The following is a 27,848-nucleotide window of genomic DNA, read 5'->3' on the forward strand; positions in this document are numbered from 1 at the left end:
GTTGTGCATCCGTTTGTCCCCATATTTTATAATTGGCAGGCACAAGCATTGGTTTTGCCTATCACGGTGTCCAAAAATAATTTGATCTCCTAGACTACCAGCCCTTGGCACCCCTGCCCCGGCACCCAGTTTGGGAACCACTGATGAATACACTAAACACTACCAGGTCTCTCTAAACAAAAATATTGGTTTACAGGACTGTAAAGATTGTGACAAAACACGCAAACACGCAAATCCAGGTCATGATCGTTGCGAGAAGACATACTTTTTTGCGGCAACTGCCGTGATTGCTGCGAGGTGAGTTACTTTTGTTGCTTTTCCCCCAAAAGCCCCTCCGATTCTCTTCACGTGACATGCAATCCGGTTGGAGGGTACATTCAGCACTGCGCTCACTTGTTCCTGAGAAGTACACAAATGCCCTGGGTTACCCGAGACCACGATATTAACAGGAGATGTGAGTGTTTTTTTCCCGTAGCACAAATGTTCTTTGCCAAATTGGTGGTAGGAAACAGAGCCGTAACTAGACTTTTTGGTGCCCTGTGCCAGAGAGAGCATTGGCGCCTCCCCCCATTTTTTAAATAGGGACATAAAATAGTGCACCTGAAAAAGGGCCATGGCCTCATGGGGAAGGGCCAGGGAAGAGATAGGGGAGGCCAGGAGATGCTGGGGATAAAAGAAGAGGAAGCTACAAGTGAGAATGATAATAAACAGGAAAATTGACAGGTCAGAACAGCGCCCCCTGCCCTGCAATGCCCTGTGCCATGGCACTGGTCGCACTACCCTAGTTTCGGCCCTGGTAGGAAACAATGGGGGAGATGTATCAAACCATCTAAAGAGTCTAAAAGTGGACAAGTGGAGACCCAATCAGCTTAGAGCTACCTATCATTTTATAGAATGTATTTGATAAATGCTACCTCGAAGCAGATTGGCTGCTATGGGCAACATCTCTACTTGTCCATATTTCCACTCTTTAAGAAAGGTTTAATACATTCCACCATGTTCTCTGTGAGGGAGAGAGTGATATCTTTACCTCGAAGACATACTCACTTCTGAGGACTATTGGCGGGTCTTTGTGTTCATGGGTATGGTTCTCTGGTTGTCCAAACATGTAGTGTGGGATCGACGGAGAGACACCTACCTTGTGGTGTTGATTTAAAGGTTTCTATATGTGTTTAGCTCTTGTTACTTAACACTAAAAGGTATTATGCATCAAGCAGTGAAAAGAGTGGAGAAGTTGTCCATAACATCCAATCAGCTTTTATCAAGTACAGCCTATAAAATAATAGGTAGGAGTTGTTTGGTTGCTATGGGCAACTTCTCCACTGGTTCACTTCTCCATGCTTTTCACTGCTTGATACATAAACCCCTTAGTGACAATGCTAAGTTGGATGATATTCGGTATATAGTGGAGTGTCTTCAATTTTGTAGCTCAATGTAATGTATTATCCCTAACTTTGGTGTGTCAGTAGATATAAAGGCTGTTGAATGTGTAGAGGACCCTTAAGGTGGTGTGACTTTGGGAGCGTTTGGTTGCGGCGTTTATTAATTAAAAAATCGTTGTTCTCCCTCACTGCTCATTTTTGATGTTGCAAGTGGAATGCAATGCACTTTAGTGTTCCATCATGGTAGATGCTGCTAGCATGAAGGGGAAAGAAAAGTGAAGTACTCTGTCGTCTGTGGGGTGAATTGGGGTCCAGAGTGTGAATTGCCCAGCGCGTTTAGTCCTTGCAGTTAATTGACTTCATCGGGATGTGCTGCAGTTAACTAGCGATTGGGTATTTATATGATATGTAATGCAGGGTGAGCTATGAGGGTGGTGTAAGGAGTGAGGAGAGAGGTGATCCTCTCAATCACTTCACCCAAATAATAACTTTAATCTTTCACCATAGCATAACACTTACCAATAAAATTCAAACCACTTCACCCCACTACTCCCCCCTTCCCACCCCCACACCATAACCTACACCTCCTTCTAGATTCACCCGCATCAATAGTTATGTACTACACACTACTAATTGACTATAAATAGAAAATGTAAGTGCTATAGACACCAGAAAAAAATATTCAGTATCCATGAACAAGAGCATCTCTATAAGGATACTCCATACAATGTTCTACCTTGCTGCACGGAACACAGTAACTCAACCACCAAACCGCCTGCCCCATAAAGTAAGTCTCTCTCCGCAGAATATGTACTAAGAACACCACCCTTGGGTGGCCAGATGACCATAACCTCGACCAGCACTTCCAATGAAAGGCCACTGGTTCTCCCACAGACACCACCATTTCTTACCACGCACTACACAAAAACATTTGCCTTGTGGATAAATAGTCCCACCTAGAACCACAGGACCGCAGCTCCTTAATCTAGGCAGCAAGATCACAGCATTCTCTTTGTCTATCAGATTACCGTTACCTGGGCGTGTGTTGGATCCTGCGTAGCCAGGTACACATCCATTTCACCATCCTCCCCCTTAGGCACAGCCCGGATACTGTGGGTTTCCATGTAGAAATGTTCCTGGCCGCCTATGTAGACCTCACCTGCAATGGCCACAAGATGGGACATACACATGGTCAGTCACTTGTAGCCGATGTATTGAAATAAACTGCAACATGTTTCCAAATAGTAAAATCAATTTTAACCTGCTTGGTACTCGAGCACCAAAAATCCCATCATGAGATTTGTTGTAAGATTTACAAAGAAGCTGCAAGTATTACCAAACAAGAACTAAATTCAATGATCAACTATGGGGTAATACAGAACAGTGGCGTAACTAGTTGTCCCGGCCCCCTAGTGCAGGCCACGCCCCCTCCGTGTGACGTCACACAGATGGGGCGGGGCCAGGATGCTCCTGGGAGCTGTAATGACAGCGGTATGCACGTCTGAAGGACACTTCAGGCAGCACTGCTGCAAAGATTCTGGCTGCAGGGGGCCTCTCCAGGCACCCTGCTAGCCAGTTGCAGGGGCTGTGGGTGAGCGGCGGTGCCGCCCACAGAGCTCTGCACGGTGGCACTGCTCGCACACCCCTAGTTACGGCCCTGGTACAGATTGTAGACTTGATGAGTTACGCAGATATAGCAGCAGCGTGTACTGTACCTTCATGCACCTGGTCAGCCGTCTGAAATGCTTCCTCCACGTTCCCCACCTCCAGCTGCCTTTGCGGTCGATAGAATGAATTGTTATTAATAGCTTCCTGTGGTGGAAAACCAAAGGAAAATGTATCAGTGATTATATAATGTCTACTCAATGTCTTTACTTGTTAGCTGCGGCTCTATAACAGGTCAATGGCTTTGGTGGGTGAGGCCGTGCAAAAACACTTTATCAAGGGATAAAAACCGGTTGTCATAATCTCCTTATATAGATGTGACCTACAAGTGAAATAAAGAAACCATGTTATCTAATTATTATTACGTTGTGATTAGGCTGCTCACTGCCGGCTTCTCTGATCAGCCTCGGTGTCTGAAGACGCAGCATCGGAACAACTGCACCAACATCGGACATCTAAGTAGATTACTCAGGATGTCCGGCAACATCACGCTGCCTGGGCCAGTAGAGCCGCGTCCAAGAATGCAGCCACTGGCTTCGGTAGGCCCAGAAAATGGGGTCGACATGCTCGCTGTCGCCGCCTCTAACGCCAGCAGCGTGTTAATTATGCTGCAGCTTTTGGGGCACTGCGAGCGATGCCGCAGGACCAGATTTGCACATGTGCAGTGCAGCTCCTGTTCCTGTGCAGATCATTAAACATCAGATATTTACATAAATATCGGATATAAGGAAATCTCTGAATCAGGCCCGTGTGCGTGCGTGCGCATAGTGGAACTGAAATGTCAAACTTAGTTGCAAAATAAGTAATTTTTTTCAGTCACTCTATACAGACTGCGGTTGCCAACCTAAGATGGCGGTAACAGAACAATGATTGTGCGATCCCTGTGGCTTAAACTTATCTCTGGCAAAACCCAGTAAATCTCATAGCTGGCAGTGCGATTGCTGGCAGCGACTCCATGATCTACAGGGCAATGCTCTATAATCATCAGAAACATACATTTTAGCCTTCCTTAGGGCTTTTATGATAAATATAGCCCTCAACTAAAATTTGATTGCCGTAGAGACGGATAACATGTGGCTCTAGGGCCGTCTCGGCCCTCTGAGACTTCACCTGCACCCCCAGCTCCATTCTGATTTATAGGCAGATTGGTTTGTTATATAGTTTGTCACACTTGTTTATTTTACACTAAAGCCCTGCTGGTATCTTATTACAGACAGTTGTCATAGTTACTTATTAGTGATAGGTGTTTATGTACTAAGCCTTGGATAGAGATAAAGTGTATGGAGATAAATTACCAACCAATCAGCTCCTAATACAGCCTGTAACGTGACAGCAGCTGATTGATTGGTACTTTATCTTCATCCACTTTATCTCACTCCAAGGCTTAGTACATAGGCCCTGATTCAGAGCCGGACGCTCTGACAGAGCGCTTGCTCTGAATCAGGGCCAGTCTTTTTTTTTTTTTTTTAGAACGCTGTGGGTGGTCACCCACAGCTATGCGAGCGGCCAGGAAGATGGTTGCGATGGTCAAGACCATCGCGACCATCGGACTTGCGACGAGACCCTTGTGGTAGGGTCTCGTTGCCGCAAGCCCCAGAGAGATTTCGGCTCTAACAGAGCCGGAATCTCTCCACTGACCTCACTTGTGAGGTCAGTGGGGCCGGCCCCAAACGGTAGGCGTTCACATGGGAACGCCTCAGTTTGGGCAGCCACCCCCCTCGGCCCGCCCACCAAAGGGGGCGTGCTGTCACTCAACATCGACAGCACGCCCCCTTTGGAGCGAGACCCGGAGCGACGATTTGCCCGCCGATATCCGGGTATCGCGCATGCGGACGTTATTCAAATTTCAAATTATTCAAATTTCCTTTTTTTAAATAAAAATGGTTCACTGACCAGCACTGATGAGCTCTCACTGGGGCAGAGTCTCTCGGCGAGTGGGAATTCTCTCGATATAATCTGTGTCATGTTATGCAAATTTATTTTCTTAATTTTAATTCAATGAGATTGTCGTTGTGACACTCGGAGATGACAATTCTGACAAAGGGTCTTATTCAGAGATGGCCGCTAACGCTGCATTTTATTGCGTATGGGATTGTAGACGAAGGCTGCTACCTGCCTTGAAAAAAGTTGCGACGAACCTGCGTTTTTTGCCACCTTTTCCCTGCTACCCTCGCCAAACGTTCCCTGGCTGTCACTCACACTGTGGGTAAATAGTCGCTGCGAGTGACGATGGTAATGTACCTTGACGCATGCGCGGTGTGACTTAGACGCACACACAGTTTACGGATAATCGCTCAATTGTTTAAATATTGGCATTACGCCTATCTGTAAATCAGAACCTAAGTTAGAAGTGTGGTAAATATATTTGTACAGTCCTTAACAGATTGTTTTAGTCAAAGATGATTATATTATAATTATTATATACTAAATGATTACTACACACCTCAATTGTGAGAATAACAGGTTCCAAATTCTCATAGACTATTTTCACTCTGTCAGCTGCTCTCTTTGCCTGAGCGGGAGTGTTAGCCAACACTGCACAGATAAGATGGCCCACACAGAAAACCTGCAATGCAGATAGCATCCAAAAAGTCAATATGAGAGGGTCCAGGTCACTGAATGTTGCAATAGGTACTAGGCAGTAAATTTCCATTCAATTATTACATTTCCAAGAATAGTCTCATGTTCTGGAAAGAAGATAATGTCATTCTCCATTTCACACATGGCCTACTTGGAGGGAAATCCATAGTCATCTACACACAATAAATAAAATAAATATCTGGGCTGTTAAAGAATTGCTGTTTCTGCAGTGATAGCGCTGATGGTCTAATACTGAGGCAAATAAGCGAATAACCATCTAATAACTATTTCTAACTAACATCACTAAATAACTCCTCGTAGAGGTCGTTTCCAATTTAAACGAAGAAATACAATTTGTTTTATGCTCTAAATTCACAGGAACAATGATAATCACATCACTGCTTTTCATTGCTGGGGATCAGCAGACAATAACCAGGGCACATTGGGCCTGATTCTGACCCGCTCGCGAGCGCAGGATGCTCGCAAGCGGATCGATGGTGCCCGAATGCGCATGCGCACGATGGAGGGAGCTCCGTCGTGCGCATGCGCGAGACCCGGCGAGCGACGAGGAATCCATCGCTCGGGGTCTCGCACCAAAGGGGGCGTGCTGTCGATGGTGACTGACAGCACGTCCCCTTTGGTGGGTGTGCCGGGGGCGTGGCTGCCAGACGGAGGCGTTCCCATGGGAACGCCTACCGTCTGGGTCCGGCCCCACTGACATCACTACTGATAGAGACAAAATCACTCCAGGGCTTGCGGCAGCAAGACCCTACCGCAGTGTCGCGTCGCAAGCCCGATAGTCGCGATGGTCTTGACCGTGATCACGACCATCATCATGGACGCTTGCTATAGCTGTGGGTGGTAACTCACAGCTATGCGAGCGTCCATGAGGCCGCTCCAAGAACAGGTAGGAGGGCCCTGATTCAGAGCGAGCGCTCTGGTCAGAGCGTTCGGCTCTGAATCAGGCCCATTGTTCGATAGAGAGGATTCCCCCTATCTATGAAAAGCATTGTGCAGAGGGGGCCAGGGTAATAATGGAGCAAATCACAGCCCCTGCACATGCCATCTACTCCTCTCTTCCAGGATCTCCCAGAAGAGAGGTCCCAAACGTAGGCAAGTGTTAGTTATACGTTAAACAATGTTGAAAGCAGCCCATAAAAGCCAGAATGCACGTATGTATGATAATATGTAGAAAAACTGTGTACACATGATATTTTACCTTTCCACGAGCCAGCATTGGTGCTTCTTCAGGATCAAGAGTACACTCCACATTGCTGGGAATATCATCTGCGGTTATTACATCATATACTCCAGGTTGGGCCAGAGCTTCTGAAAAGTCCAAAGATCTAGGCATGAAAAATGAAAATAAATGTTCACAATTTACTCCTTTATTTTCTAACTTTTTGATAACCCTTATGTAAAACTGCCGCTTAATTCACCATCAGAGGGGATCTGTTTACATGACGGTTTTTTGGTTGTCACCTTGTACAAACCACTTTGAAATGCAAATCAAGCTATTGAACAGACAGACAGGCTAATGCTTAAAACATGCCCCCAACTCTTTAAGTCTTGTTGGTGCAGGTTGGAGACATGTTCTTTGTTTTCGGTGACTGCCCCTCATTAAGCCCCTTAGGAGTTTGGTGCTCTGATCTTGATGGCTTTCTCTACCCCAGATGACTTATACCTGCTTGTGTATCGTCATATTATAATAGGTACGCTTTGGGCCACGCTGCCCTATTCTCCTGGAACATTTGGGAGACTCCTGAATTTGAATTTGGCTTTCCGGAGATGCCCAGAAGAATTAGGCAAGTCTCAGCCACAGTAACAATTATAATATTATTAATAGGAAGGCTCACTCAGCCAATCACGGCTGCCGGCATGATCATCGTGGTATACTGCTGCTAGATCTTGATGACAGGCGAATAAGTGCTTTGTGGTCTGCATTGGATGCGTTTGTGTAAACATCATCTTACTGTATTTGGCCAATGTCTGCACGCGCTTCCCTAAGCGCAAAAGGCGTTCAAATCTACACTGTTATAGACGACTACGAATTTTGCGTGCATGCACAGTACACAAAAAAAGCGCGAATTTCACCAACAAAAAAATGTATACCGTACAATTCTGCATTGCCCATATATATGTATGCTTAGTTCCGGAGTATACACTATGTGAAAATATGTATGCCCCGCAATTGCGCATACGTTCAACCCATAAATAAGGCCCACATATATTCCTAGTGACCCACTTCAGGCGGCAAAACAGTCTATAATCCTGATAAGTTCATTATCTACTAAACTACGGTACTGTGAAAAGGCAATACATAGTCATACAGTGCTTCCCACATGTTCGTGATGGGGAGAAATAATAAATGATAAGCGCTATACGATATTTAATCATTCAGGATTCAAAATAAAGAAAAAAAGAACACGAATCAGCCAATTATAACTCCAGTTTCCACTTGTGGGGGCACATTTATCAAACAGCATTTTCGCAAATGCTAAGGATCCCCTAAATGTATTTATGGGGGACCTCAGCAAATATCGCAGGTATCCCTTCTTTTCGATTGCAATTTGTTTAAAAGCAAAACCAGGTTAACTGCTTTAACCTATTTTTGCCTGAGTTTTTATGTAAAATTACACTGTTGCTACGTATATCATACAAAACAAAAAAATTCTTACATTTTCGAAAGCCATTTCGATAAAAAAAAAAACATTGTTTCCAACTGGCAACACCAGGATCAAACGGGGTCGTATCCTTTTTTCCCATTCGGGAACACCAGGACAAGAAGTAGTGTGTTCTCATTTGGGAACAGTGGGAAAAAATGGCTTAAACTTAGTGACTACAGTATTTGGCTGGAATCCAGTCAGCTCCCGCAATTTGTGGGCTACTATATCTGGTCCCTTTGAGGGTTGAAGCCACAGTGATAAGAACTTACCAAAAATCCAGCCTGCTTCCACGGTACATCTGTACTGTGCATACAACATAAATACAGGCTTCATGTTCTCTTGAAGGGTTATAAATCCATCTTATTCAACAAGCAGGAAGAGACCCACAAGAAGAGCACAAGCTTTGTGGCCCTTTGTCACCCAGTGTTCCTATAACGCCTGACTTACACAATATTAGCATGGGCTCTGGAGCTGGTGACAAATCTCAGAAAGAGTTCCCCATCCTCACAAGACATGTCATCCGTGTATACCGCTTCCCCAGTGGCGTGCTTGATCCCCGACTTATGCATAATAGGCCGCCCGACAGGATCACGTGTGGGCTGATCTTCAGGCACATTCTGGTAAAAGGAATAGATTCCGATCATCATTGAACATACAGGGGCTCATGTAGAGTCGGACGTATTTTGTGTCTACATCGTAAGCGTAAGACGTGGTCGCCTAGTGTGCAGAGCTGGCCTATTCTCCTGGAGATGGACTGATAGAGGTAGTATTACATGCTAGATTTACAGTACACAATTCATACACAATGCAGTCAGTCTGTGCATACTCACCTACTCTCCCAGAGTGTCTGGGAGACTCACAAATTTTCGAGCAGTCCCCCGGGCTCCTGGAAGAGTGGGTGGTCCTCCCGCAGCCCACCCACTTCCAGTGTAATGATGGGAATCGTGTCTCCGTGGAGAGGGGCCTGTATGAAGCAAATCTATGAGAATCTCTTCATTTTAGCCCTGCCTCCTGCTCACAGATCTGCTATTCGCAGCATTATGCGGTGATAGGGGTGGGGCCTAATGACTTAAAATGCTCAGCCCCGCCCCATCAATGATAGGCTGCGTCTCCTCTCTGGGCTTATCCTGGAGAGGAGAAAAATAAAATCAGCCAGTATGTGTCTATATTATTAATAAATAGTAAAGGCGCATTAATCATATAGAAGGCAATTAAACTAGCCTAAAATACAACATGAAAGGGGGTGTGGCCAAGTGAGGGGTGAGGCTACTTCTCGTTATGAATATGGACATCTTCTAAGAAGCTGCGCATTGAGGTGGGCATGGCCATAGTATATAGGGGTGTGGTTACGCCTCCCCGGGAGGCCGGAGCCACCAGACATGCCACAACTTTGTCCCTGCCCCCTCCTCACCTCAGTACCCTGGTTAGTGAGGGCCCATTTACAAACATGATTAGTGTACAACGCAGAGTAGCTTCCTCCCGACAAGAATACGCTCAGTAATTACCAGTCATCTGTATTCTCATTGAGAAGGCTTTGTACCATGCAGTGGCACTTCGTTACAACATTAAGGGCCACATGAGCTGAAAATGTTCCAGGACCTATAATGAGGAGGTGTGGTCAGAGCTGTGTGGGTGTGGCCAGTGACACGTGGGTTATTACATCCCCTGCACTATCAGACCCGATGTCTCACTAAATGCATAAAAGTTCCATAATTTTTTGAGAAAACTAGTACAAACAATTTTAATGCTTATGATTTATGGCCGACTGTGTAGCCAGCTGGTCATAATGCTGGACCTATTTTCACGTGGAGGCCTGGAGCTGTAGCGCCATCCGCCTCATTGTTAATTTGGCCCTGATATTCAGCCGCAATGTGACAAAAGAACTGTATAAAAGGGATGCGGTCTAAATGGCGACGGCCCGGAAGCCGTCTCACTAAATCCTGGCATCTAAAACCTGATGCGGGACAAAAGACAGGCATCGAAATCCTGACGCCAGTCTAGATCCCGATGCTGAAGACTAGACAGACGGCTTCCCGAATGAAGGTAAGCCGGACAGTGTTAGGACTTAGCCACGGGGGGCGGGGGAAGGATGTTAGGTTAGAGAACCCCCGGGGGGGCTTAGGGTTAGGTACCACCCCGGGAGGGTTAGGATTTGGGTCCGGGGAGGGGGGTGGGGTTAGGTTTAGGCATCACCGGGGGGAGGTTATGGTTAGGTACCACCAGGGTAGGTTAGGCACCACTAAGGGAGGGTTAGGGTTACGGGCCAGGGGGGGCTTGGAGAGGGAAGGGTTAGGGTTCTTAGCGTTGGTATTTAGTCTGACGGCATTACATACCAATTCCGTATAAAAGACTTACAGCGAAAGTGGCAATAGAGTGCAGTTCTGCAAACAAATACGTATGTTTGTGCATAGCAATAAATAGCATGTGAATCGTTTTGCACTTTAATAAATAACCTTTGGGGCCCTATTTCATAATGAGTTCACTGCACTATACTTTTATTGGCGCTTTGACGTTTTAGCAATTGAACCGTTAAATCAGAGTGGTTTCAGTTGCGTGCGGCAGCGAGCAGCTTATTCTATGTAGTGAATTATTTGCAATTTGATTCTAATTCAAGGTCGCCAGTGTTAAGGCTCATACAATAATTACACAATGATCTATGTGATATGGTGATCCCCAAGTGTAAAGGCTGATACAATAATTACACAATGATCTATGTGATATGGTGATCCCCAAGTGTAAAGGCTGATACAATAATTACACAATGAGCTATGTGATATGGTGATCCCCAAATGTAAAGGCTGATAGAATAATTACACAATGAGCTATGTGATATGGTGATCCCCAAGTGTAAAGGCTCATACAATAATTACACAATGATCTATGTGATATGGTGATCCCCAAGTGTAAAGGCTGATACAATAATAACACAATGATCTATGTGATATGGTGATCCCCAAGTGTAAAGGCTGATACAATAATTACACAATGATCTATGTGATATGGTGATCCCCAAGTGTAAAGGCTCATACAATAATTACACAATGATCTATGTGATATGGTGATCCCCAAGTGTAAGGGCTCATACAATAATTACACAATGATGAGCTAAGTGATATGGTGATCCCCAAGTGTAAGGGCTCATACAATAATTACACAATGAGTTAAGTGATATGGTGATCCCCAAGTGTAAGGGCTCATACAATAATTACACAATGAGTTAAGTGATATGGTGATCCCCAAGTGTAAGGGCTCATACAATAATTACACAATGATGAGCTAAGTGATATGGTGATCCCCAAGTGTAAGGGCTCATACAATAATTACACAATGAGTTAAGTGATATGGTGATCCCCAAGTGTAAGGGCTCATACAATAATTACACAATGAGTTAAGTGATATGGTGATCCCCAAGTGTAAGGGCTCATACAATAATTACACAATGAGTTAAGTGATATGGTGATCCCCAAGTGTAAGGGCTCATACAATAATTACACAATGAGTTAAGTGATATGGTGATCCCCAAGTGTAAGGGCTCATACAATAATTACACAATGAGTTAAGTGATATGGTGATCCCCAAGTGTAAGGGCTCATACAATAATTACACAATGATGAGCTAAGTGATATGGTGATCCCCAAGTGTAAGGGCTCATACAATAATTACACAATGAGTTAAGTGATATGGTGATCCCCAAGTGTAAGGGCTCATACAATAATTACACAATGAGTTAAGTGATATGGTGATCCCCAAGTGTAAGGGCTCATACAATAATTACACAATGAGTTAAGTGATATGGTGATCCCCAAGTGTAAGGGCTCATACAATAATTACACAATGAGTTAAGTGATATGGTGATCCCCAAGTGTAAGGGCTCATACAATAATTACACAATGAGTTAAGTGATATGGTGATCCCCAAGTGTAAGGGCTCATACAATAATTACACAATGAGTTAAGTGATATGGTGATCCCCAAGTGTAAGGGCTCATACAATAATTACACAATGAGTTAAGTGATATGGTGATCCCCAAGTGTAAGGGCTCATACAATAATTACACAATGAGTTAAGTGATATGGAGATCCCCATTTGCTTGGAAATAATACCTGCTAGATTATACCATACAGTGTGCAGGAAAACACAATGGCTAATCCTCGGTATCACACTTTGGTTGGGTAAGGCTGGGATACTCAGACCTGGCTACAGCCTGCACTGGCATACTGTACCTGGTATGTCTGGATGTGTTCGTGGGATGATGACTGGAACGCCTGCAAAGCACTGAGATCTGGATTACTGGGATCCTGAAAAAGAAATTGGTTTGCTCAGAGCTCCAGGGTTACACCATTTTGCTTTGCCAGTGAAGCATTAGATAAGCTTGATGGGAACATACCATTTCCTTCAGTGTCTGCAGCACTTCCAGGTAGAATTTGAATAGGAAACTGACTGTCAGTGTTCTCTTATATTCAACCATCCCACCAGGAGCCGAAGGAGGGAGAGACACCTCATCCAGGATCAGCCTGCAGGCGTCACTGAGCATGTCCTCATCCCAGTGCCTGAGGGGCAAACAAGTCAGTGAGAGTGCTATAGAATCACCATAACATGCTGTCTGCGTTTCAGGAGCTGAAGTGTTCTTTTGCAGACTTGTGCGTCCCTATGCCTTATCTCAATGCTAGAAATGGTCACACAAGGCTCCTGTAGAGATGCACATGACAAAGGGGAATGTAGAGTCTATGGGGTCTAGTTACTAAGCAGTGTTAGGAGACAGAGTGAAAAGTGATAAGGTACCAGCCAATCAGCTCCCAACTGTCATCTCACAGGCTGTGTTTGAAAAATGACAGTTGGGAGCTGATTGGCTGGCACCTTATCACTTTCTTATCACTTTTCAGTCTCCTAACACTGCTTAGTAAATAGACCCCTATATCTGTATGTAGCAAAGGACATGTAGGGGCAGTTGCACTATATAGTATGCGATACACTGCTTTTCTGCTCCATAAAAGATCCCTATTCCCTACATCCACTTCTCACTAACTGGGTATGATCCCTATAGTTTCTATCTCACAACATGGTCATTTTAAAGCCTCATTTACCAACGCAGTGATATTCTTGTTATCACTCGTTACTAATCTTAAATGGTGCTCCAACCAACCAATCAGCTCCTGTCATTTCTTAAAGACATAGGAGCCGATTGGTCGGAGCACCATTGAGGATTAGTAACGAGTGGACCCGTAACTATGTCAGAGTGGTAGCTCCGCCCCCTTTTCTTACCCGCTGGCGCCGAGATGAACACAGCGGCGCTTGTATAATAAGCAGCGCTGACAACCCTGTCTATGGGACCACACAGGGAGCACAGCTATTTATAGGATGTTCTGTGTCAGATCTCGGTGGGTTTTGGTCAACGATGAGGTGATGGTAGTAGTGGGGGGAGTCTCTAGCATAAACGAGGAGGTAGTATGTAGTTTCTCGTCATGTACTAGCTGTATGGATGGGGTATATACTATTGGAAGCCAAACGTCATGGGAAGAAGGGGAGTATGGAACCAGGATACTGAATGCTGTTGGTATCAGGTGAGTATAATAGATGTAGGGTATCCAAGATGGTGAAGTTCACTAGATGCACTGTGTGCTCTCAAAGTGTTGTACTAGATGCTGGAATGTAGAGCCGTACCAGCTAAACAGGATGCTCTGGATTGCGGAGCAGAACCAGCTTTATGGAATGTGCTGGGTTGCGGAGCAGAACCAGCTATACAGGATGTGCTGGGATGCGGAGCAGAACCAGCTGTACAGGATGTGCTGGGTTGCGGAGCAGAACCAGCTATGCAGGATGTGCTGGGTTGCGGAGCAGAACCAGCTATTCGGGATGTGCTGGGTTGTGGAGCAGAACCAGGTATTCAGGATGTGCTGGGTTGTGGAGCAGAACCAGCTATTAAGGATGTGCTGGGTTGCAGAGCAGCACCAGCTAAATGGGATGTACTGGGTTGTGGAGCAGAACCAGCTATACGGGATGTGCTGGGTTGCGGAGCAGAACCAGCAATACGGGATGTGCTGGGTTGCGTAGCAGAACCAGCAATACAGGATGTTACTAGACCGAATGTGGGCAGCAGGGGTGAACAATAGGATCAACAATACAGGCAGGGAGGACAGAGACTCAACCATGCATTAGCCGGGCACAACGCCTACAAGGGTTTCCAAAGGGCACTAGGCCCGAACCAACAACCGCAGTGGGGAGCACAGTAACAAGCAGCTTCCAGGAGTAGTGACTTGTTGCAATGGCAATTCCCCTCTGGGACAAACTGGCTTTATAGGCATAGCAGCACCCTGATTGTCCCAGGAACTCCCTTTGGCTGACCATTGGGTTACTGGCAGTCAGCTGATGGTCTCCTCCAACATGGCGGCGCTCGCTATGCAGACACACAGGAACACCAGCCACATGGAATGCACACCAAACCACCCCAGGTCTCCGGCCACGCACACCAGCCAGTTCTGCCAGCCGTCATGGCCTAGATCTCTGTCGTCTCACCAGTCAACCATGAGGAATCCGCAACGCCACGCCACCGCATCACCAATGCCTGGATAGGTAACCCCTGCAAACCAGCGCTAAACACCTGCAGAGTCCTGACATTCTTCCTATATCAGTGTCACTTATGTGTCAGTAGAATAATGGTAATGGATATGAGTAATGTCAGAACAGATTAGAAGGTATCACAGCCGTAGACATGGTTTGATAACTTACTTTCCAACCAGAGCCTGACTGGTGGCCTTTGCACAGACAGTGGTTGCTCCAACTCCCCCGTAGTATATACGAAGGGCTTTAATAATATCTGTAGCTTCTTCAAACTGGACTCTCATTCCAGCAGTGACAATGGGCAAAGCGTTCTCTCGCCGCTGTGCTTGTCTCAAAGCCGACACATGATCTCCCTGTGAACACAAACAAGGTTTAGGGGAGGTCTGTTTATCCGCCTGCTTCATTCAGCTCTACTGCATGTGTGTAATTCCACAGCTTGTGCAATTTACAGGACTTTATTCTGCCTTCCTGTGAGGAGTTTAAGAAGTGTACTGAAAACATGGCCAGCGGCCCTCCTGTAACCCAATATACTGTTCTGTACGATGAAGGCTCAGGGTGGCTGTGTACTATCCCTTTCCCATTTGTACAGTTACTGTAGACTTTCTAAGCTGGGAGCACTCTGCATGGACAGAAACAGAATATATTTATACTACCTGTGTCACTTGCTTAGTGCTCACTACTTCTATTACGCTCATTTAATTTATCTCTAAGATGATCTTTGAGGAGCTCCAAACGATGATGCCAGCAACTCACGGTCATGTATAAGGCAGTGACATAAAGGAGAGCATACATAGAATAATAGGCACCTCAGGCTCTTGTGTTTCCCACGTGTCCATAGCACATCACACCTCTCCACATACCTCTATTGTTCTATCAGACTCCTCCACATGCCCCTCATGTGCCATCAGACTCCTCCACGTGCCCCTCATGTGCCATCAGACTCCTCCACATGCCCCTCATGTGCCATCAGACTCCTCCACATGCCCCTTATGCGCCATCAGACTCCTCCACATACCTCTATTGTGCCATCAGACTCCTCCACATGCCCCTTATGTGCCATCAGACTCCTCCACATGCCCCTTATGTGCCATCAGACTCCTCCACATGCCCTTTATGTGCCATCAGACTCATCCACAAGACCCTTATATGACACCAGATACTTCTGCATGCCCCTAATTTGTCACAAGACCCCTTATGTGCCACAACTCATCCACATGTCCCATTTTTACTATCATTTCCCTCCACATGCCCCTTATATGCCATCAGACTCCCCCGCATGCCCTAATAGGACAATAGATACTTCCAAATGCCACTTATGTGCCACCAGACCCCTCCACATGCCCCTTATATGCCACCAGACTCATCCAGAAGCACCATTTGTACTATCAGGTCCCTCAACATGCCCCTTATGTCCCATCATTCTCCTCCACATGCCCCTCTTGTGCAATTCCATTTGGTGCAGTAAAAAAAAAGAAAGCGTATGCCCTCGCCGTTGGCATTTCCCATGTGTCCAACGTCCACCAGATCTCTCCACATACCCCTATTGTGTCATGCAACTCCTCTACATGCCCCTTATGTGCCATCAGTACCCCTCCACATGCCCCTTATGTGCCACCAGACTTCTCCACATGCCACATTTTTACAATCACACCCCTCCACATACCCTTTATGTGGCACTTGATCCCTCCACATGCCCCATTTTTACTATCAGACCCCTCCACATGTCCATTATGTGGCACTTGATCCCTCCACATGCCCCATTTGTACTATCAGACCCCTCCACATGTCCATTATGTGCCATCAGTCTTTTCCACATGCCCCTTTTGTGCATTGCCAGTTGTTGCAGTAAAAAAAGAAAGAACGCCCCTGCTGCTGGACCAGCATAGATGCCAATGAGGTGCGGATTTTCAGATGGTGGAGTAGACGCTTCCCCTGCAATCGTCCCCCCACCCCCACTTTCTACACCACTGGGCCAAGGATATTTACTTTCTAGAACTTCTCTACTTTTAAAACTAGGAAGAACTAATTACTATGTTAGCACTTGAAGGAATGTTCTCACTATGTAAAGTACTGCAGCCACCTCTACAACCTACTTGTATAAGAAAGAGTTTGACTTACTTTCCTGGAATATGGTATATGTACAAATACCAAGATTTCTTCAGCTCTGGGGAAAGAGGTTCCCGTTGGGGCAAAGAAAGTCTCGTCCAAAGGAACTTGGCGAACACCATCTATTAGAAAGCAATCTTGTAATACTTTCACTTGTGCCATTTTATACATAAAACTTGGCAGAAAACAGAATGTTCCATTAATTGCCCGTAAATGACTTCTGGTTACAATTAGATGGATTCTGGCCATAATATAAAGAGGTATCAATACTTAGGAGATGTACGGCGCCTTTGGAATATTCAGGGTAAGACAGAGATTGGGTGGATGATATATACGTATTTCTAGAGGGTTTCTATGGAGTTCCCTAGAATTAATAATGATTCTGTTGCAAAGCACAAGAGCAATGCACATGACGATCTACATCCCAAAACTTGTTACTCCCAGAGGACAGATTCCCCTGAGCCGCGTTACCTGATGAAGCTAAATTGAGCATACAGCCACCAGCAGCCAGAACAGGGTTCAGGTCAGATGTTGTAGACCGGCTAATGATGTTTCCTCCTAAAGACTGGAAGAGAGTAAAGTATGTGACCAATTAGAGTGCATACCCAGCTGGCAATGCACAAAGTGATGCTCATGTACACTTACAGCCGTGTTCCGGATCTGCGGCCCTGCCAGCGTGGAGAGCTGCTGCAAGAGGGCACAAAACAGTTGGGTCTTCTCCTCTGGCAGACGAGAGACAGCTTCGCTCAGTGCGTTTTTCAGTACTGTCAGACTGCAGGCTGCTCCCAATGTTATTCCTACAATACAACAAGTGAGCTGAAGCTGTTTTAGACAAGCACATAGTAGGAAAGATTAGTACATGCCACCTAACGTAAGGCGGTCTAATGGTCTAACCTGTATCGTTCTCAGTCACAAGATTGAGATCCACAACTCTTACAGGGAAGATAATTACTGGATGAAAAACTCCTCTGAATTTCATTTCTGGACCTACAGGAGGAAAAAAAAAATTAATACAACTTTATAATTTATTTCTTATCTACGGGTTGTTGTTTGTCAGTCAGACATTTTGGGGCTGATACACAAGGGCACCAAGGGGCAGGGGGCACTAATTAATAGGGCCCTGACTTGTCTGGGGGACCCGGGCCACCCATTGAGGTGTAGATTTTGCCGAGCAGGCTTGGCCATGCACCATAGCTACAAACTATGGTTTTAAGATCTTGGCCAACAAAGAGAGATAAAGAGTAGGTGAGGCCCCTTGATCAAAGGCTGTTGCTAGGGTTTGATCATGATGACACATCAGGACAGGAGAGTGTAGAAACAGGGCCATAACTAGGGGTGTGCAAACGGTGCCGCCAGGACCCTGTGGGTGGCACCGTTGCTGCCCCACGGCACCTGCATGTGGCTCTCAGGGTGCCTGGCATCCCACAACCACTAGTATTGCTCCAGAACTGCCCGACGTGTCCAGGGGAAGCTCCTGACAGGCATTCTTGAGCCTGTGGAGCTGCCTGAAGCCTCCTTAGGAGTGACACCATGATGTCATGGGTTTAGGAGGCGGGGCCAGCACAGAGCGGCATAGAGCCCCATTACGGCACTGTGTAGAAATTGAGAAGAGTAGTTTCTGTAGAGAAGAGGGAAAGTGGTTGACAACAGAGCTGAGGTTATCTGCGGATATGTGCCGTCTTGTTAGAGTTATAGGTCACAGAGGTCAGCTCGCAGGTGATCGGGTGGAGGCCAGAGAGAGGGACAGCAGTGTTAAATAAATCAAAGACTGAGCGAATTGTGGAGAAAACAAGATCAAGGCATTGGCCAGTCTGTCCACTGAGAGGGACCAAGGGGGAGATGCACCAAACCTTGGAGAGAGATAAAGTGGAGAAGTTGCCCAGAGCAACCACTCAGCTTCAAACTGACATTTTATAGACCATGCTAGATAAATGATAGCTAGAAGCTACCACTGGTTACATGCAAATCAAACATACGCCCCTTTTCCCTCAGGAGTACAAGGGAGATGAGGCAGCGAGAGTAGAAACTGGAATATCTTGTAATTGTAACCTTAAACACAGTTAGCTTCAGCGGCAACAAGTAAACATGACAAGTTTAGACCAGAGTATACTGGCATGTGCAGCACTACCAAGATTATTGTAATAACAAAAAAAAACACAGTTTCTGCATGGGTAACGGGCCCATTGGCAATGACAAATAGGCCGTACAGTGTGGGCTATTTGCCCGATTATAATTATGCCCTAAAGCCAAACTACATGTCTCAATGTTCACACTAATTGCACTAAAGGAAACTTATCTGTACAGTAATTTATGACAAAGGATGGGGAGATACTTTGCATTATTATCTATTCCCCCAATTGGGATTACAACTTAAGGATCCTTAACAAAGGGGTATATGGGATGGGTACGGGATGCCAGCGCTCGGGATCCCGGAGGTCAGAATCCCGACGCCGGCATCCCATCAAGGTTAAAATACAGAGAACGGCCGGTAAGTACCGTAACCTAACCCTTACCCAAGACCTAACCCTCCCCCTTAATGCCTTACCCTAACCCTCCCCCCAGTGCCTAACCATAACCATCCCCCCTACTGCCTAATGCTAACCCTCCTTCTGGCCCCACTACTTACCATCAGGATGCCAGTGCCAGAATTCTGACTAGTGTCGGGATTACAGCGCCGACATTCTAAGCGCCGGTATGCAGACTGCCAGCATTTCAACTACCTCCCGGATATAAGCTACGTACCTACTATGGTGTTTCCCACGACAAGTGGAGCCTTTGGATATTGTACTTTCAGTTGCAGCAATTCTGGGAGATTGGCAGGTGAAAACCACGTCATGCGCTCCCCCCGAAACGTCAGCGTCCCCTGGCTTTCATTATTCAGCAACTGCAGGTAGGAAAATCTAACATGAGAAAATCTATAAAGTAACATTCTCAACGCTTACCAAGAAAGTAAAAGTGAAACACTCTGTTGTATATAATTAAATGGCGATTTCCCAGCGTGTCTGCCCGATATTTTAAAGGGGCAATCATTTAGAAGGCAAAACCAGGTTGGTATTGCCTTTTAAATGATTGCCTCTTTAAAACATTAGAATCAGAATCACCTTTATTGCCAAGTATAAACACATATACAAGGAATTTGACTCCGGTAACTGCTGACCAAGTACTCAGTTGAACACTTCAATCATATATTCACAATATACAAAAAACCATAATAGAAAATGTAGAAAAAAAAACAGTTGCACTATAAAAAAAACTACATTTAGTTAAGGATTAAGCGACAAAATTGCCTGCAGGAAGAAACTCTTTAAATGTCTGGAGGTCTTAACCCTGCATGATCTGTATCGCCTGCCTCGTCCGCCACAATATTTCCGGACCGTTTCCTAACCCTAGACAGGTGTAATTCTTGAAAAGGAGGAAGATCAACTCCTATAATGCTTTCTGCAATCCTGACCACTCTCTGTAGTCTAGCCTTGTCCCGTTCGCTAGCTGCCCCAAACAACACGTTTATTGAGGTGCATATGACAGACTCAATTATTACTGGATAGAAACATTAGCCATACTCGCAGACTATTAAATGTACCCCTTAGTCTTTGAGCGCTCGCTTCAAAATGTGTCCTTACTATTACTAAAGTCAGAGATGAATTTTAGAATAATTTAAAAATCACTCCAAAAATATCTTATTTTCTTATAATGAATAAAGCAAGTATTTCTTTCCTTTTTTTGACCATTAAGAAGTGTTCTGTTAGACTTCTGCATAGGCCATAATAAGTTCCTTCTTCATTCATACATTTAAAGCATAGATTGATAAAATATAATGCAATTTCTTACTATCAGTTCTGGTGGGAAGATCAGCTCTTGTGTTGGGTCAAGTGGCGAGAAGCTGTCTTCTTGGAACAATCCTGTGCAAATCTGCCAAGGAAAGGTTTGGTTACTGGTACAGTGTTAGCCGATAGGCAGAATTCTAATCACATGGAGATGGGAGGTGAAGCATGATGGGAGTTTAGAAGGATAATGTCACATTTCAGGGATTATTATTTACCATTGATTGCATTGGGCATTTGTGAGGGTGCATAGTGGGTGTGATACAACAGGATGACACTGAAAAGGTTGATAATCATTTGGTTGACACCAAAAAGGTCAACATAGTAAAAGGTAGACATGACAAAAGTTAGACAGTACATAAGGTCGACAGGTTCAAAAGGTCAAATAGTTGACACAGAAGTGGTCGACACATAAATTTTTTTAACCCTAATCTTCAATCTAGCCCTAAACATAACCCTCTGCCTGGTGCCTAAACCTAACCATCCCCCTTGGTGCCTAAACCTAACCGTTCCCCGTGGTGCCTAAACCTAATCGTTCCCCTTGCTGCCTAAACCTAACCGTACGGTAAGTGTCTAAACCTAATCAACAAAAAAAAACATGTTTTGACCATTTCCATGTTGACTTATTGAACCTATCGACCTTCTGCACTGCTACTTCTTTTTTTGTCATGTCGACATTTAATCCATGTCGACCTTTTCATTTGCAACTTTTTGTATGGAACCCTGCATATTGTAGAAATGCATGGCGCTATTTCCCTTCAATTACTATGCCGGGCCTCTGCATAGCGCTGCTGGCAAAAGCAGGAAGTAATACGAGCCTGCGCGGGTAAAGCGAACGCCGTCCAGAGACTGAGCTAGTTTACATTGAAGAGCTAAAAACTTTTCACTACTCGGTGAACTGACGGAATGCCATTCCCATAGAGGTGCATATTAGTCAAGCTTCATATCATAACATGAGGGACCGCAGGTGAAATCGGCGATGTCTCGGAGGTTAAACGTTTGATAATTTGTGTCTTTCCGCTCCATTTTTGCCAGAGATTTGGCTTATCTCCACTTTGTAAATCGACTCCTTCACTGTGGAGCAATTAAGGACCTGATTCTGAGTCGCACGCAATGTCAGACGCAACTAAGCGATTTTTTTCTTTTCTGCGCATGCAGCTAAGTTGCGTCCAGACTGTGTGTGCACTGTGGCACAGCAGCGACCGAGACTGGCGGCCTTAGAAATGCACAGACGGTATAATGGTTAGCATTACTGCCTCACAGCACTGATGTCGTGGGTTCGAAACCCACCATGGCCTAACCTGTGTGGAGTTTGTATATACTCCCTGTGCTTGCGTGGGTTTCCTCCCGTTTTTCCCCACACTCCAAAAATATACTGGTAGGTTAATTGGCTACCAACAAAAATTTACCGTAATGTGAATGGCCAAATATTCTCTGTAAAGCGCTGTGGAATATGTGTGCGCTATATAAATAACTGGTAATAAATAAATAATAATTATAAATGTCTTGAAAATGTTCTGGGCACTCCTGGCTGGTGACAGGGAGGTGGCTCTGCGGACTTACAGAGAAGGTCACGACAGATGTGAATGGTAAAAATATTCTCTGTAAAGCGCTGCGTAATATGTGTGCGCTATATAAATAACTGGTAATAATAATAATAAGGACAATCTTATGGACATGTTATGGTAGTGTCACAGGTGTCTATGGACTGGTTGCATACACTTAATCGCTCACATACTAGGAACGGAGAATCCGCACCTAGGGCCTGATTCAGACCCGCTCGCGAGCACTATGCGCTCGCAAGCGGGGCGATGGTGGCCCAGTGCGCAGGCGCACGATGGAGCCGGCTCCATCGTGCACATGCGCGAGACCCGGATAGCGACGGGCAAACAGTCACTCCGGATCTCGCTCCAAAGGGGGCGTGCTGTCGATGTTGAGTGACAGCAAGCCCCCTTTGGTGGGCGGGCCGGGAGCGTGGCTGCCCAGACGGAGGCGTTCCCATGGGAACTCCTCCATTTGGGGGCGGCCCCACTGACATCACGAGTGATGTCAGTGGGAGAGATTTCGGCTCTGTTAGAGCCGAAATCTCTCTGGGGCTTGCGGCAACGAGACCCTACCACAAGGGTCTCGTCACAAGCCCGTTGGTCGCGATGGTCTTGACCATCGCGACCATCTTCCTGGCCGCTCGCTATAGCTGTGGGTGGTCACCAACAGCTATGCGAGCGGCCAGGAGGCCGTTCTAAAAAAAGACCGGCCCTGATTCAGAGCGAGCGCTCTGTCAGAGCGTCCGGCTCTGAATCAGGGCCCTAGTGCGGGGCTGGTGCAAGTTTCAATGGTGTGACCCAATGGTTGCCCCAAGTGGTGTTCGAGCGTTAAAGATGCTCAATGTGGGCGTCTCAGTCCTTGCACATGCAGGCACATAGATGTATACCAGGGTAGGGCTTTAGCATAATGGCGCAGTCGCAATTACAGCAAAAGACACACACATGGACGCTGCAGCGTCTGACTTAGAATCAGCCTTTGGGGTAGCGGCTGCAACTTTGTCTTTATGCTAATGCCACAGCCGATGGGCGTCCTATTGAGACACCTACAGGTGGCAGCTATCGGGCAAATTAATCAGCGGCTCCATCGGACATTGCATCTGCCTGGCAGGCGCAGAACATCCGTGGGTCCATGGCCGCTGCTTTCAATCTCCATGCAATTTTGATCTGTGTCCCCATGGCGATAACCATTGGGATACGTGTGCAGTACATCGCAAACGGATGCGCAGAAGTAAAACCCGATGCTTTACCAGCGGCCAGCTCTGTATCAGGCCGCGTGTTACATTATAGAAGGTGTGCAGTCCATGACCACAGGCCGTGTGTTACATTATAGAAGGTGTGCAGTCCATGACCACAGGCCGCGTGTTACATTATAGAAGGTGTGCAGTCCATGACAACAGCCCGCGTGTTACATTATAGAAGGTGTGTGGTCCATGACCACAGGCCGTGTGTTACATTATAGAAGGTGTGCGGTCCCATGACTACAGGCCGCGTGTTACATTATAGAAGGTGTGCAGTCCATGACCACAGGCCGCGTGTTACATTATAGAGGGTGTGCACTCCATGACCACAGGCCGCGTGTTACATTATAGGTGTGCAGTCCATGACCACAGGCCGCGTGTTACATTATAGAAGGTGTGCAGTCCATGACCACAGGCCGCGTGTTACATTATAGAAGGTGTGCAGTCCATGACCACAGGCCGCGTGTTACATTATAGAAGGTGTGCAGTCCATGACCACAGGCCGCGTGTTACATTATAGAAGGTGTGCAGTCCATGACCACAGGCCGCGTGTTACATTATAGAAGGTGTGCGGTCCATAACCACAGGCTGCTTGTTACATTATAGAAGGCGTGCAGTCCATGACCACAGGCCGCGTGTTACATTATAGAAGGTGTGCAGTTCATGACCACCGGCCGCATGTTACATTATAGAAGGTGTGTAGTCCATGACCACAGGCTGCGTGTTACATTACAGTAGGTGTGCAGTCCATGACCACAGAAGGATGTGGTTTTTGTTTGGTGAAACACGGGGACCTTCCTACCTCCTATTGGGACTAGACACTGACAACAGAAATATTTTGGGCAGTCCATACTGTGCTACTAACAATGAGAGGTTTTTCAGATGAACTATTGGCTGCACTGAAATACAAACGCAAAATACTTTGCTGGATACGGTGTAATCGAATCTAGTGAGAGTCATACGATCATAATTATGTCGTCTATCAAATAATATGTAGGTGGAAAATATAACAAGATGAAGTGTACAGCACATAAATAATAGTCATTAAACATAACTAAAACAGAATAGGAATGTATTACGTATTATATAGATAGATAGGGAGGTAAGGAGATGATGATTGCAGGATCGTACATCTGCAGAAGCAGAATTATGCGTTTCGTCCAGGCCATTTACACCATTACTCAGGCTCGTGTCTCCATTCTTACAGCAAGTCCCATTCTCCTTCAGCTGACAGCAATCTGTTTTCTGTAAAGATAAAATAATTACTTTACTTATCTTTTCATACACAAATTTGATAATAGTTGTGGTGGCGAGGTAGTGGGATATTCACAGGCGTTGTACTAATTTACCTAGTTACTCAGGAGAAGACTAAAAGGCGGGTATCCACTAGATATGCTCCATGAGCGATATCGTCTAGTGTTTCCCCGGCAGTGACGCACCCACACTGATTGATATACTGTATCGTTCAGTGACGTCACCCTCCCTCATCCCCGTACTTGCACAACCTAACAATATGGTCAGGATGACCTGCTTGTATGGGCGATGGAAGATACCGTCAAAGACCAGCGGGAGCGCGCATCGCTGGTCTTTGACGGCATATCCACTGCACGGTATTGCGGACGATGAACGATAACGATATCATTATCACTCAAATCGTTCAATTTATCACCTTAAGTGCAGCACGGGAGTGTACAGTAAATGATCCTGTGTAGGGGCCTGGTGCTGGCAGCAATTGAACGCAGGAGGAGGAGTCAGTTCCTGACAGTAAGAGGGAATCCTAATACCTCCCAGCTGGCGAAGTAAACCCACTCGGGTTGCTCTACGACCCCTGTACCAGGTGGCACAGTAAACGCACCTGGTCACACATATCCTCCCACTGAAAATATATCTGTGTGGGTCTATTTCGCCTCTGCCCCAATATCCTGCCACACCTACACACATGCCCCATCAGTCGCCAGAGTCAATATAGGGACTTTTTGAGGCCCTGGTACTTGGGGCCCTCTTTACATACTGGGCAGCACATCTTGAGTCTGTGGCTGTATCATCCTGGCAGGCGCTGGCCCGGGTACCCTTTCTCGGGCCTCCTGCTAGTGGCACTCCTGGACGGTACTGTTAAGGCTGAGCTAGACCAGAGACCACCGAATGGTAATGCAAACAATTACATTTCTACCATTAAACTTGCCTGGGTACTGCTGAAGAGGGAAAGCTGAGGAAAATGTTTGTTTTGTTCTATGTTTCACCCCTGAATTGTGCGCCATTTAAATTGCGCGGCATATGAATTTAACAAATTATGTTGTAGTATGCATTGAACCACCAACATACAGTACAATTTGCCATTGTTCAGCTTTTTAGCACTAATTTCACAGAATCAGTGTACAACGTCCTGTGTTACAGTTATAATTTGTCCTTAACCTCTTGTTTGGGGTCACAGGAGATTACTAGTGGCAAGGTTGGTGACAGACAAGCGACCTTAATTATGAAGTGCCCTGCATACATTAATGAGCAGGCCTAATCTAAGGTCTCGGGACAAAGTGAGGGGACTTTGGGACTGACGTTATTACATGAGTGCTTGTTGGTTAATTATATTGGGAAAACTGTGCCCAAAAATGAGTTCTGAGCCAAGCTCCAACTGGAAAGAGCAAAAGTAATCCCAATAGATATACAGTATATCTCCGCCAGCCTAGAGCTAGTGTGAAAATCAAGTCCTTTTGTATTTTATTTGTTATTTTAACAAACCCTTAAGTACCGTATGGACAAAGTAACTTCATTTTATTGTGTTTCATTACATCGCAAACCTCCCTGTATTTTACATAATTATATAGAGGTTCCCAAACTAACCCTAACCCTGAATTGGCACAGGGCACCTGCAGGGTTACCACGAGTTTGTGGTCCAGGACCAAATCAAATAATTGAAGGTAAATGTAATTGGCAGCAAACAGGACTGGTTTTGCCTATCATAAAATACGTGGACAAACAGAAGCAGAACTCTGTCCACCACCACATACTGACCGTAAGGATGACAGGTCAGCATAATTTACTCCCCCAAATCCTGACTACCTGCCAAATCCATCGCCGTGCGTGCACAGTACAGCTTTGGCACATGTGCAGTAGTAAAACATTGCTCCATTGCATACACCTCTGAATCAGGCACATATTTGCCACAATGTCTATTCAATCCCGAATCAGGAGCCAATAAGGCCAAATAGGCCTTATTCAGATGTTGGCGGAGGTGCTGCGCTAGTGCAAAATACTGATGTTTGGTACTTTGTGCCGGATCCATACTGTTTGCACCACACCCTGCACCCATTACAAACATGACCAGGGCCGCCATCAGGGGGGGACTGCCGGGCCTCATGTCCCGGGCCCGGAGAGAGAGGGGGCCCGGCTGGCAGCGGCGACTCAGTGAGGAAGAGCATCAATGGTGCTGCGGCATTTGAACTACAATGGAGCCGCCTGCGATCCAATAACAGCTCGCCGAACGGCTGCCAATCAGGACCAGCCACCCTGATTGGCTGCTGTTCCGTGAGCTGTGATTGGCTCGCGGCCAGCTCAATAGTAGTATTGAGCTGGCCGCGAGCCAGTCATAGCTCGTGAAACAGCAGCCAGTGGCTGCTCCTGATTGGCTGCTGTTCTGCGAGCTATGATTGGCTCATGACCGGCTCCATAGTTCAAATGCTGCAACGCAGATGCTCTTTTTCTCCGCCTGCTGCACTACTCGCCGCTATCAGATGGCCCCTTTCTCAGGTACTTCTGTTGTACATGTCTTGTGCCCCCACTCGAGTCCAGATAGCCTTCCCTGCACTGCCCCCCCAGTCCAGCCAACCTGCCATCCCCCCCAGTTTAGCCAGCCATGCTGCCTTCCCTGCCCCTCCCCCAGTCCAGCCAGCCTTCCCTAAGCCCTCTCCATCCCAGCCATCCTTCCTTCCCTAAGCCCTCTCCATCCCAGCCATCCTTCATTCCCTGCCCACCCCCCCAGTGCAGCCAGCCTTCCTTCCCTGCCCACCCACCCCCAGTGCAGCCAGCCTTCCTTCCTTCCTTGCCCACCCCCCCAGTGTAGACAGCCTTCCTTCCTTGCCCACTCTCTCAGTGCAGCCAGCCTTCCTTCCTTGCCCACCCCCCCAGTGCAGCCAGCCTTCCTTCCCTGTGCAGCCAGCCTTCCTTCCCTACCCACCCCCCAGTCCAGCCAGCATTCCTTCCCTGGCCACCCCCCCAGTCCAGCAAGCCATCCTTCCCTGCCTATTCCCCCAGTCCAGAAAGCCATCCTTCCAGGCCCCCCCCACCAGTGCAG

The 27,848-nt window shown here is 46.3% G+C and overlaps 1 protein-coding gene across 1 annotated transcript in view; it reads right to left on the reverse strand.

Annotated features, from left to right (window-relative positions):
• Positions 1 to 27,848, reverse strand: part of LOC148521211 (aldehyde oxidase-like) — an 84,919-nt gene that overhangs the window by 33,114 nt on the left and 23,957 nt on the right. The window contains exons 7-22 of the mRNA XM_088475523.1: positions 24,692 to 24,805; positions 20,786 to 20,866; positions 19,700 to 19,841; positions 17,852 to 17,944; positions 17,603 to 17,754; positions 17,429 to 17,522; positions 16,970 to 17,079; positions 15,020 to 15,204; positions 12,681 to 12,843; positions 12,517 to 12,591; positions 8,741 to 8,910; positions 6,847 to 6,973; positions 5,491 to 5,613; positions 3,098 to 3,194; positions 2,417 to 2,541; positions 266 to 399 (exon numbers count right to left, since the gene is read on the reverse strand). Of these exons, the coding sequence (XP_088331649.1) occupies positions 266 to 399; positions 2,417 to 2,541; positions 3,098 to 3,194; positions 5,491 to 5,613; positions 6,847 to 6,973; positions 8,741 to 8,910; positions 12,517 to 12,591; positions 12,681 to 12,843; positions 15,020 to 15,204; positions 16,970 to 17,079; positions 17,429 to 17,522; positions 17,603 to 17,754; positions 17,852 to 17,944; positions 19,700 to 19,841; positions 20,786 to 20,866; positions 24,692 to 24,805 (1,985 nt within the window). The remainder of the gene's footprint in view (positions 1 to 265; positions 400 to 2,416; positions 2,542 to 3,097; positions 3,195 to 5,490; positions 5,614 to 6,846; positions 6,974 to 8,740; positions 8,911 to 12,516; positions 12,592 to 12,680; positions 12,844 to 15,019; positions 15,205 to 16,969; positions 17,080 to 17,428; positions 17,523 to 17,602; positions 17,755 to 17,851; positions 17,945 to 19,699; positions 19,842 to 20,785; positions 20,867 to 24,691; positions 24,806 to 27,848) is intronic.

The sequence above is a fragment of the Taudactylus pleione genome, unplaced genomic scaffold, assembly GCF_031769625.1.
Source record: "Taudactylus pleione unplaced genomic scaffold, aTauple2 ptg000173l, whole genome shotgun sequence".
Taxonomy (NCBI): Eukaryota; Metazoa; Chordata; class Amphibia; order Anura; family Myobatrachidae; genus Taudactylus; species Taudactylus pleione.